Genomic DNA, 19226 nt, shown 5'->3' with positions numbered 1-19226 from the left:
GAGGGCTGTGTGCGGCTGAGGGGGCTGTGAGGGCTGTGTGCAGGCTGGGGGCTGGGGGGCTGTGAGGGGTGTGTGTTGGCTGAGAGGCTGTAAGGGGGTGTGTTGGGGGGCTGAGGGGGGGGGCTGTGTGAGTACTATAAGGTGATATATGAGAAGACCCAAGACAATGGTGTTAATTAAAGTTAAAATGGCTGGAGGGGAGACATTAGACATTGATAGCTTGAGGCATACATGGCTGGAGAGACGGGGGGGAGGTGGGGGAGAGGGGGGAGAACAAAAAGATGGAGCCTGCAGGAATTTTTGTGTCGGGTTGCGAGAGAGAAAAAAATAAGACAAGGGTTTAGAGGCTGGTGCTGAGTCTTCCTTCATCACCCTGAGCTGTTGACACACTCCCTGGTGGGGGGGAGGTAGGGGAGGGGGGGAGGGGGTATGAGGGAGGGAGGGAGGGTATGAGGGAAGGAGGGAGGAGGTAAGGGTGGTGAGGGAGAGGTGTAGAGTGAGTAATGGGGGAGGTGGGGGTAAGTGAGGGAGGGAAGGGATAGGGAGAGGGAAGAGATAATCAACAGAAAGGGAGGGTAAGGGAGAGAGGGGGAGGGGGGGGCAATAGAACAGGGCTGCGGTAGCTGTAGAGTCGTAATAACGTGGTATTAGGCCGGATGGTCGAGGCTAATTCTGACTCGTGTTCTCAATCCTCTCTCTCTCTCTCTCTCTCTCTCTCTCTCTCTCTCTCTCTCTCTCTCTTCTCTCTCTTCTTCTCTCTCTCTCTCTCTCTCTCTCTCTCCTCAGTCAACATGAAGTGAGGTGAAGTGGAAGACCTTTATCAACTAGGAATTGTCAAATATTCCTCACTAATTCAGGTCTCTCTCTCTCTCTCTCTCTCTTCTCTCTCTCTCTTTTTTTTCTCAACTCCCCTAAGCCAAAATGGATTAATAAATATATTTTTGTGTTGGGTTAAGTATAGTTACTGGAAGTTGCCTGCGTTGGAATTAGCTACAAGCACACACACACACATACACACACACACGTACATACACACATACATACATACACACATACATACACTCACACGATACGTCTCAACTTGTGTGTTAATATCAGCAACTTCTGGGAGGGACGTGCGTGAATGTTGGCTGGAAGGATAACAACCTCGCCTCCCTGCCTCGCCCTCCCCTTTCGCCCTACCCCTCCTCCACCTCCGACCCCTCCTGGTCTTACCCTGCCTCCTCTCCCTCAACGCCACCTCCTCCTCCTTGCCCTCCCCCACTCACCTTTTACTCCTGGTTTCCCTTCCCCACTCACTCCCTTTCTCACTGGCCCTCCCCACTCACCCCACCTTGCCCTCCCCCACTCACTCCCTTCTCACTGTCCCTCCTCCACTCACTTCCCACCTCCTTGGCCTCCCCACTCGCCTCTTTACTTCCTGGTTTCCCTCCCCCACTCACCTTTCTCTCCATACCACGCCCCATCCTCCAGGCCCTCTCCATCTTTTATCCCTCTCTACCCCACCCCACGCCTCTTCCTCCTAACCCTCCCCACTCACCTCCCTCTCCATCTTTTATCCTCTTCCTCCCCACACCCTCCTCCTCCTGCTTAATTCAGCGCTGCTCTGTAAATTAAAAACGTGATGACAGGTTCTCTGGGATGGAATTGAAAATATTAAAGTGTGGCGCCGCGACCACCTGGCCCATCCCAGGCCATCCTAAATGGTGAATGTTCCTCTCTGCCGCTCGTCTCGCTAATCCCTCGGCCCGACGTCGAACTGGGATGTTAGGTTAAACTCACTGAAATAGACTCTGGGCACTAACCTAACCCAAACCCCTAACCCCCCCAACTTAAACCAAACCTAACCTAACCTAACTTAAACCAAACCTAACCTAACCTAACTTAAACCAAACCTAACCTAACGTATCTAAACCCTCACCTGATCCTATGTAGCCTAATCTACAACTACTACCATCTTACCGCCAATACCACCACCATCTACCACCACTTCCATCACCATCAACCACCACCCTCTATCTCTACAGCTTTAAACACTCTGTTATGTATCTTACTTGGGATGGCAGGACAACGCCCTCTGACTTACTACTCGTTCTGGTATCGGTTTTAAAATAATGATAATTTTTTTTCTTTATTATCATTATTTCCATTATTATTATCATCATCATCTTTACAAATACAACCACACGTAGGATTCTGAAACACTATCTTATGGTGAGCAGCGCAGAGTGACCCGTTTACCCGCCTTGTGACAGCAGTAGCCAGCCAGCCAAGCCAACATTCTTTTATGGCTGGGGGAACATTACCGTCAGGCAAGGGACCTGAGCCTGGGAGTGTAGATATCAACTCCCTCAGGTACTGTGTCTAGGTATTGGTAGCCATGGTGTACGAAGATATTTAGGGTAAATATTTCTTTCTTTTAGGTAAGGATGTGAGTCTGTATCTTAACCTATATTGAAAGATTCTCTATTTCAGTTTGGTTAGTTCTGTGTGAAGTATATGTTAAGGAAATTAATATATACGTTTTGCAAAGGAAAAATAAGAAGCCCCGCCCATATTCTCTCGTGTAGGCGTGTGAGGCTGCCGTGATAATTTTACGTCATGTCAGATCGTGTGTCTCTGGAGGAATTAAAAACTGCTCTGGTTCTTTTTTTCTTAATTGCTTAATATAATCAGTAATGTGTGTCGTAGTTTGTTCTAGGTATTGAAAGAGAGAGAGGGAGAGATAATATCAATATGCCAACAAGTAATAACATTTCGCTATCATGATATATATATCCAAGGTGCCACATATATTTCGGAGTAATGGTCTCATATTTTCGTAATTATATTTGAAAACTTAAATATACATCATTATTTTTATATACAGTATAACACAGACTATCCATACTTATATCTAAATAGAAAAATATATTAGCGTTCACCTACAGTTCAACACATTAACATAACCCCTTCCTCATACCTCCTCACACCCTGTAAAAAGAGAGTTGAGGAAGGCAGCAGTATGCGTGTTTATAATCAATATGTCGTCAAGGAGACCAACAGTGGTGAAAATAACAGCCTGTGAGTGAGGGAGAGCTTGGGTGATTTATGGCGTTGATACATTACCTACACCCATGGCAATAGTATAGAGCACCATTTATATAATACTCTATTACTTCATGTTGAAAGCGGTTATGTGTGGTGTGTGTGTGTGTGTGTGTGTGTGTGTGTGTGTGTGTGTGTGTGTGTTGGACGGACCTCAGAGTGTCGCACGCTGGACACGACCCGCCTTATGCCTTATTGATAACTGATAAGGCAAATGGACTTGTAAACTGGACCAGCGGGGGAGGGTCCAGCCACACACACACACACTTATGTTAGGTCCAAACAACAGAGCGGGGGCATCTTATATCACCTCCCCATAATGAATAAAGTTTACATGTGATATTGATGATAATTTTAAAGGTTATAATTGTGCTCTATCTCAAACCAACCAACTCGTAGGGATTCTGTTTAGATGATATTCGCCCACAATTTTGTTTACAGTACACGAAATGGCTGGAGGAGACTTGAAGCTGAATACTCACTGGTGAAGAAATCAATTGCACCCGTGTATACCCACTCAGCTGTAATGTATATATGTATAAATAATTCACAATATACATGAACAGTTAATTGTATGTATTTATAAACAGTCAGAGTATTTATAAACCTTCAAATTGCTTTATTCGGGAAAGATTAAAAAAAAATGCGTTACTCCATTTTCTGAATTTTGGACGGTGAGTGATGACAAAAAATGGAATATGTTTGGCGCCTGGTATTAAGGGGACCTTTAGACTCTACACCCCCTTAACTTCTCCTCCTTAACCTCATCCCCCCTAACCTCATCCCCCCTAACCTCATCCCCCCAACCTCATCCCCCTAACCTCCCCCATTAACCTCTCTCTCCCCTTAACCTCTCTTAACCACTCCCCTTTAACCTCTCCCCCCCTAACCACTCCTCCCTTAACCTCTCCTCCTTTAACCTCTCCCCTATAACTCACCCTTAACCACTCCCCTATAACTCACCATTAACCACTCCCCTAACCTCCCCATAACCTATCCCCCTTAACCTCCCTCCTTAACCTCCCCTTCACCTCTCCCTCTTTAACCACTTCCTTTAACCTTCTCCCATAACCTATCCTCTTAACCTCCTCTCCTTTAACCTCTCTCCCCCCCTTAACCTCCCCTTTAACCACTCCCAACCTCTCCCCTAACCTCCCCATAACCTCTCTCCCATAACGTCTCCTTAACCTCTCCCCTATAACCTGTCCCCTTAACTTCCCCTAAATCTTGTTTTTTCAGGTCGCGTCGTTCAGATAGTCTTTACCACCACCAACATCTCTTGTGGTCTGTCATATATATTTTGGGATCATCTGAAGATTTGGGCCTCTGTTCAGTTCATCTTGTAAGATTAACCGCCCGAGTGCTAACCTAACCTAACTTAACCGCCCGAGTGCTAACCTAACCTAACCTAACCGCCCGAGTGCTAAACTAACCTAAAATTAACCTAACCGCCCGACTGCTAACCTAACCTAACTAAACCAAAAGCTAACCTAACTGCCGAGTGCTAACCTAACCTAACTAAACCAAAAGCTAAAGCTAACCTAACCTAACTTAACCTAACCGAAAGTTAACCTAACCAAACAGCTAATCTAACCTAACCTAAACTCTCCCAGGCCTTATTAAAGGTGTGTGTGTGTGTGTGTGTGTGTGTGTGTGTGTGTGTGTGTGTGTGTGTGTGTGTGTGTGTGTGTGTGTGTGTGTGTGTGTGTCTCGTCGCATGGCTGCCTACACTGATAAGGTCATTTGGTGAGCACGGGGACAAAGAGAGAGAGATGAAGAGAGAAAGAAAGAGATGTGAAGAGAGAGAGAGAGAGAGAGAGAGAGAGAGAGAGAGAGGAAAAAGAATGTATGTGTGTGTGTGGAAGAGGAAGAAAGCGAGACTAAGGCGTATAGAAGAGAGAGAGAGAGATAGAGAGAGAGACAGAGAGTGAGAGAGAGAGAGAGAGAGAGGATATGGACTCCAGCAGACGTCATACCTCACTTGGTCAATACCTACATCCCTACGAAGAGAGAGAGAGGGGGGGTGGGGAGACGGAGAGAGGGGGATGGGGAGACGGAGAGAGAGAGAGAGAGAGAGAGAGAGAGAGAGAGAGAGAGAGAGAGAGAGAGAGAGAGGGGGTGAGGTGAAATAGAGAGAGAGGATGAAGACAGGTATGGTGTAAGGCCAAACTTATTTGACTTTCAGAGTACCTACCTGAAGAAGGGGAGGACAGGTGACGAGGTGTTTGTGTATCTACGGGAACACCTGCCTGAAGGGGGAGGGGCAAGGGTGGGGCAACATCAGGTGTAAACATGTACTAAAAAAATTTCCCTCTCTTTCCTCTTCCTCCCCCTACCTTCCCACCTCCTCCTCCCTCTCCCTCCCTCACCCCCGTAATGTATCTCCCCACACATGAAGTAACTTGATCTGAGGTGCTTATCATACCTGGATTCTTAATGTCACGGGATCACCTGGAGATTAGATCATCCCAAGCTTATTTCACCTGATAATTAACCACCCTAAACACTCCTCTAATCCAACCAAAACCTAACCAAACCCAACCAAACCCTAACCAAACCTAACTCCAATCCTAACCTAACCAAACCTAACTCCAACCTACCACCCAACCTCCAACCTAACCAAACCAAACCCAACCTAGCCTAATCTAATCCAACCAAAACCTAACCAAACCTAACCAAACCTAACCTAACCTAACCTAACCTAACCAAACCAACCCCTGCCTTACCTTACCCAACCCTCACCATTAGGATAATTAATCATCAGGTGAAATAAGTTGTGTGAGGGAGGAGAGAGGAGGAGGAGGATAAGGAGGAGGATAAGGAGGAGGAGGAGGAGGAGGATGTAAGGAGGAGGATAAGGAGGAGGATGAGGAGGGAGGGATAAGGAGGAGGAGGAGGAGGGAGGAGGAGGAGGAGGATAAGGAGGAGGATAGGGAGGAGGAGGAGGAGGATAAGGAGGCATGGATAGGGATAATCTCTACATATCCCCATAAAAATCAATACGGCGTCGTCAATGCTCCTCTTTCGACATGACAACGTTAAGAAGATCATATTGTCTCGTGTCTAGTTAGAGGACCTTACTGACGAAGACCTGTAGTAGGGTGTTGGAGGCATGATGACACCTCCGCCCTGAACATAGTATGAGGACTGGCTGGCACTGGCTGCTATAGTTACGTGGTGGTGTGTGTGGGGCTACTAGTTACGTGGGGGTGGGGCTGCTATAGTTACGTGGGGGTGGGGCTGCTTGTTAGTGGGGGTGGGGCTGCTATAGTTACGTGGGGGTGGGGCTGCTATAGTTACGTGGGGGTGGGGGCTGCTATGTTACGTGGGGTGGGGCTAGTAGTGGGGGTGGGGCTCGAGTTAGTGGGGGTGGGGGCTGCTATATTACGTGGGGGTGGGGGCTACTAGTTACGTGGTGAGGTGTGGGGGGGCTGCTAGTTACGTGGTGAGGTATGGGGATGCTAGTTACGTGGGGAGGCGGTGAGGGAGAGATAGGCGGTGAGGGAGAGAGGGGGGAAGCGGTGGGGGAAGAGGGGGAGGGGTTTCTATAGCCTGGGTCTCTAGTTGAAGATTTCCCCAAGAGGTTGAAAGTTGAGGAGACTGAGACTTAGATAAAGCCATTAAGAGGTCTTTCTCGAGATGGTCTACCTTGGCGCCTTAGTGGAAGAGAGAGGAGAGAGAGAGAGAGAGAGAGAGGGACGTTTATTCATAGTTAAGGTAGAAGAGAGAGAGAGAGAGAGGAAGGAGGGGTGAGATAGAGAGGGAGAGAGAGAGAGAGAGGGAGAACGTTTACCCTTAGTTACGGTATAAAGTCTCAGGTCATTGACTCCATCTCGGCTGACGTCATAATATTAGATCGGACTTGAAAGTATTTGTAAGAAGAAGAAGAAGAAGAAGAAGAAGATAGTGGTGTTAAGACCTCAATATCAATAAACAAGGAATGGCCAAAACAGTACGTCATTTGGCAGCACCGATCCGTTCTTGAAAACATTATTACAGTATATCCCCCACTTAGTAAAAACATCCATCAGTCATAACAGGAAATATAATAATTGGTGTGACTGAACCGGAGACAAAATTGGCCTGTGTTGTGTTGTGTTGTGTTGTGTTGTGTTGATGAGAGGTTGGTGTGTGTGTGTGAAGACCTCTCTCTCTCTCTCTCTCTCTCTCTCTCTCTGTTGTGGAGTTTAGACACCTCAGCTGTTTAATCCTGATGGGTTTCTGATCGTATTATAAGGGTCATTAACCTGGTAATAATCAATCAACCAATCAGAAAGCTCATGCCATCATCACTGTTATTGTCACTACCTTGATTAGTCACTAACTACCCTCATTAACAACAGCAATACATCATCGTAATTAGTATGTACAAAAAAATCTATACCAAATTGTGTTGAAAAAATATGACACAATGGACGAAGGATTTTGACAACACTACCGAGACAACGGGAGTCACAGTGTTCATTCTGAAACTCATCGATCAGACCAAGTACAGATAGTTTTTTGAGTGGCTGGTTAGGTTAGGTTTACGTTAGGTTAGGTTAGGTTAGGTTAGGTTAGGTTTAGGTTAGGTTAGGTTAGGTTAGGTTAGGTTAGGTTAGGTTAGGTCAGGTTAGGTCAGATCAGCATTTACATATCATTAATAACAAAGGAAAGATGATAGTTACCTATAATCACATCAACAACAGCTACCACCATCACTAACCACCTCTGTTAATACCACTACCACCCCCATTACCATCAATAACTACCACCATCACTAACCACCACTATTAATACCACTACCAACCATCAACAACAACAGCTACCACAATTACCATCAATAATCACCAGCATCAATACCACTAGTACCATCAACAACAACTACCACCATTACCATCAATAACTACCACTACCACTATTAATACCACTACCACCATCAACAACTACACCCCCACACCACCATAAAATATGAATTATTTATTTTAATCTGTGGCTGAAAGTATCCCATGCATATGTTTAGATAAGAGCTTGTTGTTAGCTGTACGTTTATTACAGGGCCACCCCACCCACCACGGGGCCACCCCACCCACCACGGGGCCAAGAGGGCGAAAAAAATTTAGTAAAACAGAAATTAAAAATATAAAAGGAAAAGACAATTTTATTCAACACCGCGAAGATGCCAGAAAACCAGATTTTTTTTTTTAAAGTGAGACAGATTGTATGAGTATGGAAACACAGAAGAAGGCAGAGCTATTGTACAGTTTGGCTGTGTGAGGAAAGAATGGGAATACATCATACGAGGGTCTGTTAGATGTGAAATACCCATCCATCCAACCACCATCACTGCTATTATTAACCAATCACCTACTGCCATTAACAACCACCCAACCACTCAACCACCACCAAGGGACCTTTTAGAGTGCCGAGCAAAGCCACCAGTCAGAATTTGGCAATCACAGTGTCTGTTATTGTGAGTGGCTGGTGGTGTTGTTCTCTCTCTCTCTCTCTCTCTCTCTCTCTCTCTCTCTCTCTCTCTCTCTCTCTCTCTCTCTCTCTCTCTCTCATATTCTGGTTAAGGTACAGTCACAGGTTGACGTTGGTGTGTGTGTGTGTGTGTGTGTGTGTGTGTGTGTGTGTGTGTGTGTGTGTGTGTGTGTGTGTGTGGAGAAATGCCCAATTAACACGACCATAAATAATGTATTGAATTAAAGGTTTTACGTGGGGAGGTTACATCTTCCTTCTCCCTCACCTGTAGTTTTGATATTCTCCCCCACCCCCAGCTATGAACACTAGGAGGTGTTCTGAGGGGTGATAGAACATTGATACAGGTACTGGTATAAACTACAGGTACAGGTAGTATGTGTGGTGGAGAGCGTTATAAAAATGGATGACTTAATCTAGATGAGACTTGAGAATGTACTTGAAATCTAGTTAACTCGGCCATTTACAGCAAGTTAATGGGATCAAACCCGCCTCATTACACACACACCACACACACACACACACACACACACACACACACACACACACACACACACTGTAGTCCTGCCTGGCGAGTTATTTATCAAAGGGTGAACTTGTAAACCCTTAGTTGCGTGTGGCGGTGAGTTAAGGGCCATTTGGATTGGTCCACTGAGGGAAGAGGAAGTGGAGGAGGGTAAATTAACCTTATTCTTAGTTATTTATTATACCTAACCATGTCCCTTAACCCAAGCCCTTAACCCAAACCCTTAACCATATACCTTTAACCCAAGCCCTTTAACCCAGACCCTAACCCAAGCCCTTAACCCAAACTCCTTAACCATATCCCTTAACCCATACCCTAACTCAAAACCCTTAACCCAAACCCTTAACCATATCCCTTAACCCATACCCTAACCCAAACCCTAACCATATCCCTTAACCCAAAACCCTTAACCCAAACCCTAACCTAAAACCCTTAACCTAAAACCCTAACCCAAAACCCTTAACCCAAACCCTTAACTCAAACCCTTAACTTCAAACCCTTAACCCAAATCCTTAACCCAAATCCTTAACCTCACCTGTACCGAAAATTTGATCTCATTAAGGTATTACCTGAAGAAAGTTGTTGGAATGAACACTTTCGCTGATCCTTGGCTTATACGTGCGTGTGTGTGAGACTGTGTGTGTGTGTGTGTGTGTGTGTGTGTGTGGAGGAGACTGTGTGCGTGTGTAGGAGACTGTGAGCGTATAAGACTGTGTGTGTGTGTGTATGAAACCGTGTGTGTATAAGACTCTGTGTGTGTGTGTGTGTATAAGACTCTGTGTGTGTGTGTGTGTCTGTGTGTGTGTGTGTGTGTGTGTGTGTGTGTGTGTGTGTGTGTGTGTGTGTGTGTATAAGACTCTGTGTGTGTGTGTGTGTGTGTGTGTGTATAAGACTGTGTGTGTGTGTGTGTGTGTGTGTGTGTGTGTGTGTGTGTGTGTGTGTGTGTTATAAGACTCTGTGTGTGTGTGTGTGTGTGTGTGTGTCCGGGCGGAGGCTGTATAGGGTCTCACCTTTAAGGTCAGCCAGGCCTGGGTTGTGCACCAGTCAAGGAACCTCATTCTCCTGCCTCGTAATACAACTTCAGTGGTGTTGTTGATGATCTGTGTGTTGGACCTCCTAGTTGTGTGTTGTGACCTCCTAGTGTGTTGTGACCTTCTAGTGTGTTGTGACCTCCTAGTTGTGTTGTGACCTAGTGTGTGTGACCTCCTAGTGTGTTGTGACCTCCTAGTTGTGTTGTGATCCAGTGTGTTGTAACCTCCTAGTGTGTTGTGACCTCCTAGTTGTGTTGTGACCTCCTAGTTGTGTTGTGACCTCCTAGTGTGTTGTGACCTCCTAGTTGTGTTGTGACCTTCTAGTGGTGTTGTGACCTCCTAGTGTGTTGTGACCTCCTAGTTGTGTTGTGACCTAGTGTGTTGTGACCTCCTAGTGTGTTGTGACCTCCTAGTTGTGTTGTGACCTCCTAGTTGTGTTGTGACCTCCTAGTGTGTTGTGACCTCCTAGTTGTGTTGTGACCTCCTAGTTATACCCTTCTAGTGCGTTGTAACCTCCTTAGTTGTACCTCCTAGTGTGTTGTAGCTTTCTAGTTATACCTCCTTAGTGTATTGTGCCTCCTTGTTGTGTTGTGACCTCCTAGTTGTGTTGTGACCTCTAGTGTGTTGTAACCTCCTATTGTGTTGTAACCTCCTAGTGTGTTGTAACTCCTAGTTGTGTTGTGACCTCCTAGTGTGTTGTAACCTCCTAGTGTGTTGTAACCCTAGTGTGTTGTAACCTCCTAGTGTGTTGTAACCTCCCAGTTGTATTGTGACCTCCTAGTTGTGTTGTGACCTCCTAGTGTGTTGTAACCTCCAGTGTGTTGTAACCTCCTAGTGTGTTGTAACCTCCTAGTGTGTTGTAACCTCCTAGTTGTGTTGTAACCTCCTAGTGTGTTGTAACCTTCTTGTGTCTTGTACCATCTCCTAGTGTGTTGTACCACCTCCTAGTGTGTTGTACCTCTTAGTGTGTTGTAACCCTAGTGTTGTACCTCCTAGTGTGTTGTCCCCCCATGTATTACACATAGTATGCAACACCCTCGAGTGTCTTGTTTTAAAACAAGATTCAAATACAATATGTAAACAGACCTACGTAACAAATTAAAAAAATCTCAAAACAAAAATATCAAAACAAAACTAAAATAATAACAATACCGAAACAGTGTCATAACAAGATCCTTACGAAAAATAAACGTGAAAACAACAGGTTAAAAACAAGAATTCTTCCTCTTAGCTGTCTCGGGCGAGCAGATCAGCTGATGATGATGATGGTGTTTACGTGTTAAGGCCCTTCGGTATTGGTTATTTCCCTTACCACTCAGGGGAATAGTAGGTCCCTCTCTCTCTCTCTCTCTCTCTCTCTCTCTCTCTCTCTCTCTCTCTCTCTCTCTCTCTCTCTCTCTTCTCTATGCAGTTCTGTTCCACGGTAGTCACCTGAAGATTACCCCCCCCTCTCCTCCAGCTTATTTCACCTGATGATAAAACACCCTAACGCTACCTGTAGGGTTAGGTTAAGTTTATGCTAGATTAAGTTAAGTTAGGTTAGCTTTAGGATGGTTAATCTTTAAGGTAGAATAAGCTGGGGGTGCTAATCTTCATGTGATCCAACGGAGGCTGTAGTGTGGCAGGCGTGTGTACACAACTCCCCACTTACGTCGAGAGCAGCAAAGTCTACAGCAGGAGAAGCTTGTTGTTAATTCATAATCCCCTTACTTGTGTCGCAGTGAGTTTGGAGGACCTCAGCTCTCAAGGGAGGGGCGTCGTGAGCTGCTGCTGCTGCCACTGCTGTAGAAGTCTTAGTAGTTGTTGGAGGAGTGTCTGTGTGTTTGTAGGTTACTGGGTGGTTTATCTGGGTTTTAGTGGTTGTTTTTCTGTGTTTTATTGTGATTTGATTTTATGGTTATTGAGGTTTGTGGTGAAATTTGGTTGTCTGTTTTTTCTCGATATTTTTATTCAAGTTCTCAATAAGGTATAAAGCACTTGGAATATTTTTATTTATTTACTTATTTATTTATTCATTTACTTATGTATTTATTTATTTATTTAGGTTCATTTATTTACTTACATTGTTATTTATTCAGTAATTTAACAGCCGTTGCAGACACTCAAAGAAAACGGTTTTAATAATCACGATGGCATTCCCGCGGTGGATAAATTACAACACGAATACATTTTTTCCCCCATTGCAGGTGTTGTTTCTGGTGAATTTATGCCCCTATAAATGTCCAGGACAGTTATTGTTGTTTAAGATGTCCCCAGCAGAACAATTTTCTCCTCTGAATGAAGTTTGTGTTGTAATTAACGCTTTAAGGAGAATAGTCTTGGAGGCGCTTGTTGTTGTGTTGGCGACCTGTTCGTGTGTGTGTGTGTGTTGGTGACTTCCTTGATAGTGGGTTAGTGGTGGTGGGTTGGGTTATGGTGATGGTAGTGGTGGGTTGGGTCATGGTGATGGTGGGTTGGGTCTTGGTGATGGTGGTGTTGGTGGTGGGTTGGGTCATGGTGATGGTAGTGGTGGGTTGGGTCATGGTGATGGTGGTGGTGGTGGGTTGGGTCATGGTGATGGTAGTGGTGGGTTGGGTCATGGTGATGGTGGTGGTGGGTTGGGTCATGGTGATGGTGGTGGTGGTGGGTTGGGTTATGGTGATGGTAGTGTGGTGGGTTGGTCATGGTGATAGTTGGTGGTGTTGGTGGTGGGTTGGGTCATGGTGATGGTAGTGGTGGGTTGGGTCATGATGATGGTGGTGGTGGGGGGTTGGGTCATGGTGATGGTGGGTTGGGTCTTGGTGATGGTGGTGTTGGTGGTGGGTTGGGTCATGGTGATGTGGTGGTGGGTTGGGTCGGTGATGGTGGTGGTGGTGGGTTGGGTTATGGTGATGGTAGTGGTGGGTTGGGTATGATGGTAGTGGTGGGTTGGGTCTGGTGATGGGTGGTGGGTTGGGTCATGGTGATGGTGGGTTGGGTTATGGTGATGGTAGTGGGTTGGGTCATGGTGATGGTAGTGGTGGGTTGGGTGTGTGTGGGTGGTGGGTTGGGTCTTGGTGATAGTTGGTGGTGGTGGGTTGGGTAATGGTGATAGTGGTGGTGGTGGGTTGGGTCATGGTGGTAGTTAGTGGTGGTGATAGTGTACTGTACAATATAGTGGTAAGGGTGTGGTAGTGGGTCGAGTGGTGTGATATTACAACTACCAGTACCAATATCACTGTTTCTACCACTACAGCCATGGGTTTTAACCGACCAATAAATATCTCCTCAGCCAATGAACTCACGTTATTGTTACCGTATCCACTCTCAGCCAATGACTGCATCGCTTTGACTCAGCCAGTGATTTCATGATTTTCTATCAGCCACTGAATACACGTTATTGTCATTTTCCGTCCGTAGCTACAACCAGCCAATGAATACATCGCTTTCACTCAGCCAATAATTGGAATGTATTCGGTCAGCCAATGAATACACGTTATTGTTATTATCCATAGCCACAACCAGCCAATGAATACATGGCTTTCAATCACCCAATCAACAGCCTTCACACTTCCACGATGGCCAGTCAACAACAAGACAGACGAACCAAGAACACAGTGAGGTTATTGGCTGAGAGGTGACGTGTGTGTTGGTGTGTGTGTGGACCCTTGTTGGAGGTGATCCAAGCTTTGTCAGCATTTTGGCGGGAAGGACACCGTCAGGGAAGGGAGGAGTTGAGGTATAGGGCGGTGGTGTCATAGCCTAACCGTCTTTTAGGAAACTAGAGTTAAAAATGGATGGGAACGAACTCTCAAACGAATCATTTAAATTGTGTATTTCTATGTCAAACGAAGCTCCCTTTTATACAGTATCTATCTAATCTATCTATCTGCCTATCTATCTATCACGTACAATTCTCAAGTGTTTAGATTCTGGTGTTGGAATGTTCCAGTGTTAGGTGTTACTCCGATCTAAATGTCGAGGTCTGCTGCTTGGGTGTCCCCCCTTCCACCCCTCCTCCTCTTCCACCCCTCCTTCTCTTCCACCTCTCCTCCTCTCTTCCTTCCACCTCTCCTCTTCCACCTCTCCTCCTCTTACACCTCTTCTTCTCTTCCATCTCTCCTCCTCTTCCTTCCACCTCTCCTCCTCTTCCACCTCACCTCCTCCTCGTCCCCGGAAACAAACACAGGATGCATGTGTGATTATTGCTGAATTGATTATAACAAATAGACAGTGTTGGTGTTACTTACTGAATTGTTGAAGCGGTTAAACCATGTTGATAGGAACGGCGGACTTGTGTTAGGTTTTGTTGTGATCGAATAAACAAATCTGATGTTATGTACTGACTTTATTAAGCAAGTAAACAGGGCTGCTTGTGTGTGCTGAATTGTTTAAGCAAATTATTAACTCAAGCGACATACATCGATGTAATGAATCAAATAAACACTGCAGAATTATTTCATACCCCAATAATTTATTAAATCAACAGATGCTGAGGCGCGGATATTAATAAATTCGTATTAATAATGTGCTTGGGTGTTATTTTTATCATCCATAAGAGAGAATTGGGATCGTCCGGCTTAGAACATGAAGCTGGAATCCGAGGTGACATTTGTAACGTGACTTGCACCCAATGGAGTAACCTTGACACAAGCTAATTTTAGTCTGTGTAATGAACAAGGCGATGACTATCTTATCAATGTTTTAAAATTTATGTTCGGTTAATAACTGTTTTATTAGTTTTTCTCGCGCGTGTGTGTGTGTGTGTGTTAGAATGTTTTTTTCTTCTCTGTAACACTAAAGAGAAGTCTGTTCCGTGTTGTACGTCTCAACTATGCTAGACATTCTAAGAATAGGATTACAATTGCTCTTCCTCTTTCGCTTCGTCAGTAGTATTTAGTGTTCATTACTGTGCAACTAATGTCTCTAATTTAACGTGGAATGACGAGAGACTGTGTAGAAAAATGTGTCCTTGGCATGCAACGGGTAACTACTGACAACGCACATAGCTTCAGAGGAAACATGGTGTACAATCCACTATGGGCAGCGGCCTCGTAATCGCAAGTCGTATCGGAGATGACGTCAAGATGGACCAATCAGGATAGGTGTCGGAGAAAACGTCATAGGTGCAGGCGTGACGTCACCTCCTCGCTGGCGCCTCTCCTCTGCCCTGGCGCTTTAAAACTGTACATGGCAGAAGTGGTAGCCGGTCGCTGCCGCTCGCTCATTTTCACTGTCTTACACTCACACACATGAAGAATATCACACTCACGATGATTATACACCACGGGGGATATACGAGGCGAGATTATTAGTTGCCTCTACTTGACTCTCTGCAATTTGAAACCCAGTACTATTTATAGAAATTACAACTAGGTGTAACTAAGGAAAATATTACTAGGCGTTAGGATTTATCGTTCCAGCCGCGTTTCCAGAATATCCAACAATCAATAGCGTACATTGTTGGCATCGTCTCTGATAAACTGGACTCGCGGCGTTACAAAATCTGGAAGAGTAGAAGCAAAGGTGGATTGGTAACTTGTTTATTCCGTTCTTACTAATCTCATTTTCAGAACTTCGTGTAAACAAAAGAATAAAAATCAAGTTGACAAATTAGGTTAAATATATACCTTGAAAAATATTGTTCGCTCGTGTGTAGAGAAAAAAAGTGTTAATGTTGTTGTTGGGGTGAAAATGTGTTTGTTATGAGGGAGGAAGTGTTGCCATATATAGTGATGTTGAGATTGTGTGAGAAAAACATATGAATATTAATCACGAAACAGATGACACGAAAAGATGGTAGATTCGTTATACTCGATTGGTCTCAGGGAAAAAATGAAACACCCAGGAACATAACATAAGGGCAGGGGGGAAATTCAGGGAAAACAGGGACAAAATCCGTTATCAGAAAATAGGTCAGGTCTGGTGTGGTATTGTCGCCTGGTGTGGTATTGCGGACACATTTACCTGAGAGGGAGTGTTATGTAAAGTGTGTGTGTGTGTGTGTGTGTGTGGCATGGTGGCGGTAGCGGCCGTCTGTCACGTTGACTGTAACAAAGAAACTCATATTATTTTTACATTCACACAAACACGTTCATTCTAAGTGTATACTAAAAAAATAATACACTCACACTTATATTTTGATTCAAGCATTTATCACACACACACACACACACACTGTCTTCTCATAAGCTCTTCCTTCAGTATATTCAATTAAGCGTTGGATATTACAAGTCATTATCACCGTAACAAGATCACTAACGAGACAAAGAAGAGGGCGCTGGTTCACGACAATTATTACACTAACTGCCTCATTGTTATGCTCTAATTACTGGATGATCATGGGAAGGGCAGGTGGATAATATACAGCTGGTGTGAGGGGGAAGTGGAACTAATATACTGCTGGTTAGGGAGAGCAGCTGGTGTGAGGGAGGGCAGCTGGTGTGGGGGAAGGAAGCTGTTGTGGGGGAAGGAAGCTGGTGTGGGGAGACAGCTGGTGTGGGGGAAGGAGGGAGGGGTGGAACATGGCGACAGAACAAAAGAAAATTACGAGTAGCTCTTTTGATTTTATGGGGTAATATCGACCTATCTACATTACGTGTACCTCATTTACAGTTGAGGATGAGAGGGAATAGAGTGCAGTGCCTGGGGGCTTATAAAAAAGACAATGTCACAGGGGGAGGAATTGTTGGCTGATTGGAAACTGATTTAATATTATTTGATTAAACTGTCACAGAGGGATGGATTGCCGGGTAACTGGAAATTTAATTACATTACCGAGTTACTATCACAGGTGGTACGTTATTGAGCAATTTTAGGCTTTTGACGTGATTAACTTAGCGCCGTTTGTGTTGTGTATGTGAGTTGATTATTAGGGACGTTAGAGCAAAGGGAAAATATAGTTGTGTTTCCCCGTCAGCTTTAAAAGAGAAAATGGGGAGGTAACTCATTATTTTTTTTTTAGTCTCGGTGATGGCTTTGACCCAGTAAGTGTTTCCTTGTAAAATGGATGTTGATTTGTTTTTACTTTTACTTATTTTGTTTCATATGTATCATTTTAATGTGACATGTTAAGTTTCTTGTTTGTTTATGTAACGAAAAATGTTTAAGATCGGCTGGAACAAAAAATAAACAAATACAGTTGAGTAGGTTCGGGAATATAAAAATTTTTCCTTTTAACGTTGTTCCAATATACTTGTTTAGGTTTTATTGCTGTAGTATTTCAGGCGAGGCTACAGTTTTTATATGATAAGCATTACTGTTGCTCTGTGGAGAACACTCTACCTGTATTTGTAACTCAATTTATTCATGAATTAAATTTTGAAATGCTGTGCTAGCGTACTTTTACACGCTCATACGACGATTTAATAACATGAATGATTATTACAATGTTATGTTCGTAATATTGTGATAGTAATACAACTACTACTACTAATGTTAAAATATTAATGAGTTTATCCGTTTTAATAAAATGACATTTCATAATCATTTAATACCTATTACAGTATTTACAACATGAATCAGTGTTCTGGACAGTTGGGGAAAATCGACATCATTTTTCTAGCCTGTTCAACTCTAACCTTCCGTGTAGATTACGTTGTTAAATTGTCTATCTAATGTAATATACAATAATAGCGTAGACTGTTAACAAGAATGTCCTCATATCCTCGTGTCATGTTTTAATTAATAAGATTTTTTGGGGCTTTGTGGCTTTCGACCATATATTTAACACACTGTTGATATTGCTTCTATGTCGTTTAATAAATACTTCGTTGACTTACGTTGAGACAAATGATTGTAGCTTCCGTAATTAATTTTCGGCTTCTAACTTTAAATCGAAGGTTATATATTGATGTGTGATATTATGATCGAAGTAAAATACGAGAGACGGCGTTCACCAGCGGGTAACACTATACAAGATGTTGGTGAAATATGGATGCTGCGAGGCGTGTAACCCGTGATATATGTATGCTGTGGAATATTTACTCTTGTTCCCACATCCTATCCTATGCAAATACATAAATGTGTGACAATACTCTGTAAACATCTAAACACGCTATATAAACTGTGCAAATATTGTTTCTTGTAAGTTTTCTGTTTGTGTGTGTGTGTGTGATGATATTTTGGCGGGGAGCGGATGTTGGTAACTTTGGCGAGAAACTGATAATAATTTTATTTTCTTTCAGTGATCATTGACGACGACGACGAGTTAGACGACCTCCCAGACCAGGCTGATATTACTGAGGTTATAGAGGAGGTAAGTGGTGGTGAGGGGTGATGGTGGTGAGGGATGATGGTGGTACTGAGGGGTGAGGTGGTGAGTGTGATGATATTGAGGGGTGATGGTGGTGAGGGGTGATGGAGGTGAGGGATGATGGTGGTACTGCGGGGTGAGGTGGTGGTGTGATGTGAGGGGTGATGGTGGTGAGGGGTGATGGAGGTGAGGGGTGATGGTGGTACTGCGGGGTGGGGTGGGTGAGTGTGATGATATTGAGGGGTGATGGTGGTGAGGGGTGATGGTGGTGAGGGGTGATGGTGGTACTGGGGGTGAGGTGGTGAGTGTGATGATATTGAGGGGTGATGGCGGTTAGGGGTGATGGTGGTGAGGGATGATGGTGGTACTGCGGGGTAAGTTGGTGAGTGTGATGATAGGGGGGTGATGGTGGTGAGTGGAGGTGATAGTGGGGATTAAGAAGGGTTGAGGTGAATAGAAATATACACATTTTCTTTTAATTTTGACACGTGTATCAGCTAGTTTATAGTGCACCGCCAATGGATTACTGAACGGAGATAGGCGAATTGTGGTGCTGAATATTACAGAGTATTTTTAGTGTATACAAAACAGTATTACCAAATCTTGACAGCGTGGTTGATTTATCTTCTTGATGCATAATGTGAGCACTGTTCTACTCTTTTAAGATGTCGGTAATCTTTTCATCAGCCATAAATTGTTCTCTCACTAAGCAGGGTATACTTAGACATGTTGTTAAAGGGCTATATTTTCTCACAGTCTAAGATGTAGTGTGTGTGTGTGTGTGTGTGTGTGTGTGTGTGTGTGTGTGTGTGTGTGTGTGTGTGTGTAGTCACGTCTGCATGAGGGACACACTGCTAGAGGTACTTATATGATTATATCCCATCCTTGGTCTAGCGGTGACGTGTCG

General features: G+C 44.3%; 1 protein-coding gene across 1 annotated transcript in view; it reads left to right on the top strand.

The window, feature by feature from the left end:
* LOC121876263 (syndecan-like) overlaps positions 1-19226 on the top strand; it is a 62416-nt gene that overhangs the window by 27480 nt on the left and 15710 nt on the right. Inside the window, exon 2 of the mRNA XM_042381297.1 lies at positions 18252-18322. Coding sequence (XP_042237231.1) covers positions 18252-18322 — 71 coding nt within the window. The remainder of the gene's footprint in view (positions 1-18251; positions 18323-19226) is intronic.

The sequence above is a fragment of the Homarus americanus genome, unplaced genomic scaffold (assembly GCF_018991925.1).
Source record: "Homarus americanus isolate GMGI-L3 unplaced genomic scaffold, GMGI_Hamer_2.0 scaffold34921, whole genome shotgun sequence".
Taxonomy (NCBI): domain Eukaryota; kingdom Metazoa; phylum Arthropoda; class Malacostraca; order Decapoda; family Nephropidae; genus Homarus; species Homarus americanus.
This window is presented reverse-complemented; position numbering and strand designations above follow the sequence as displayed.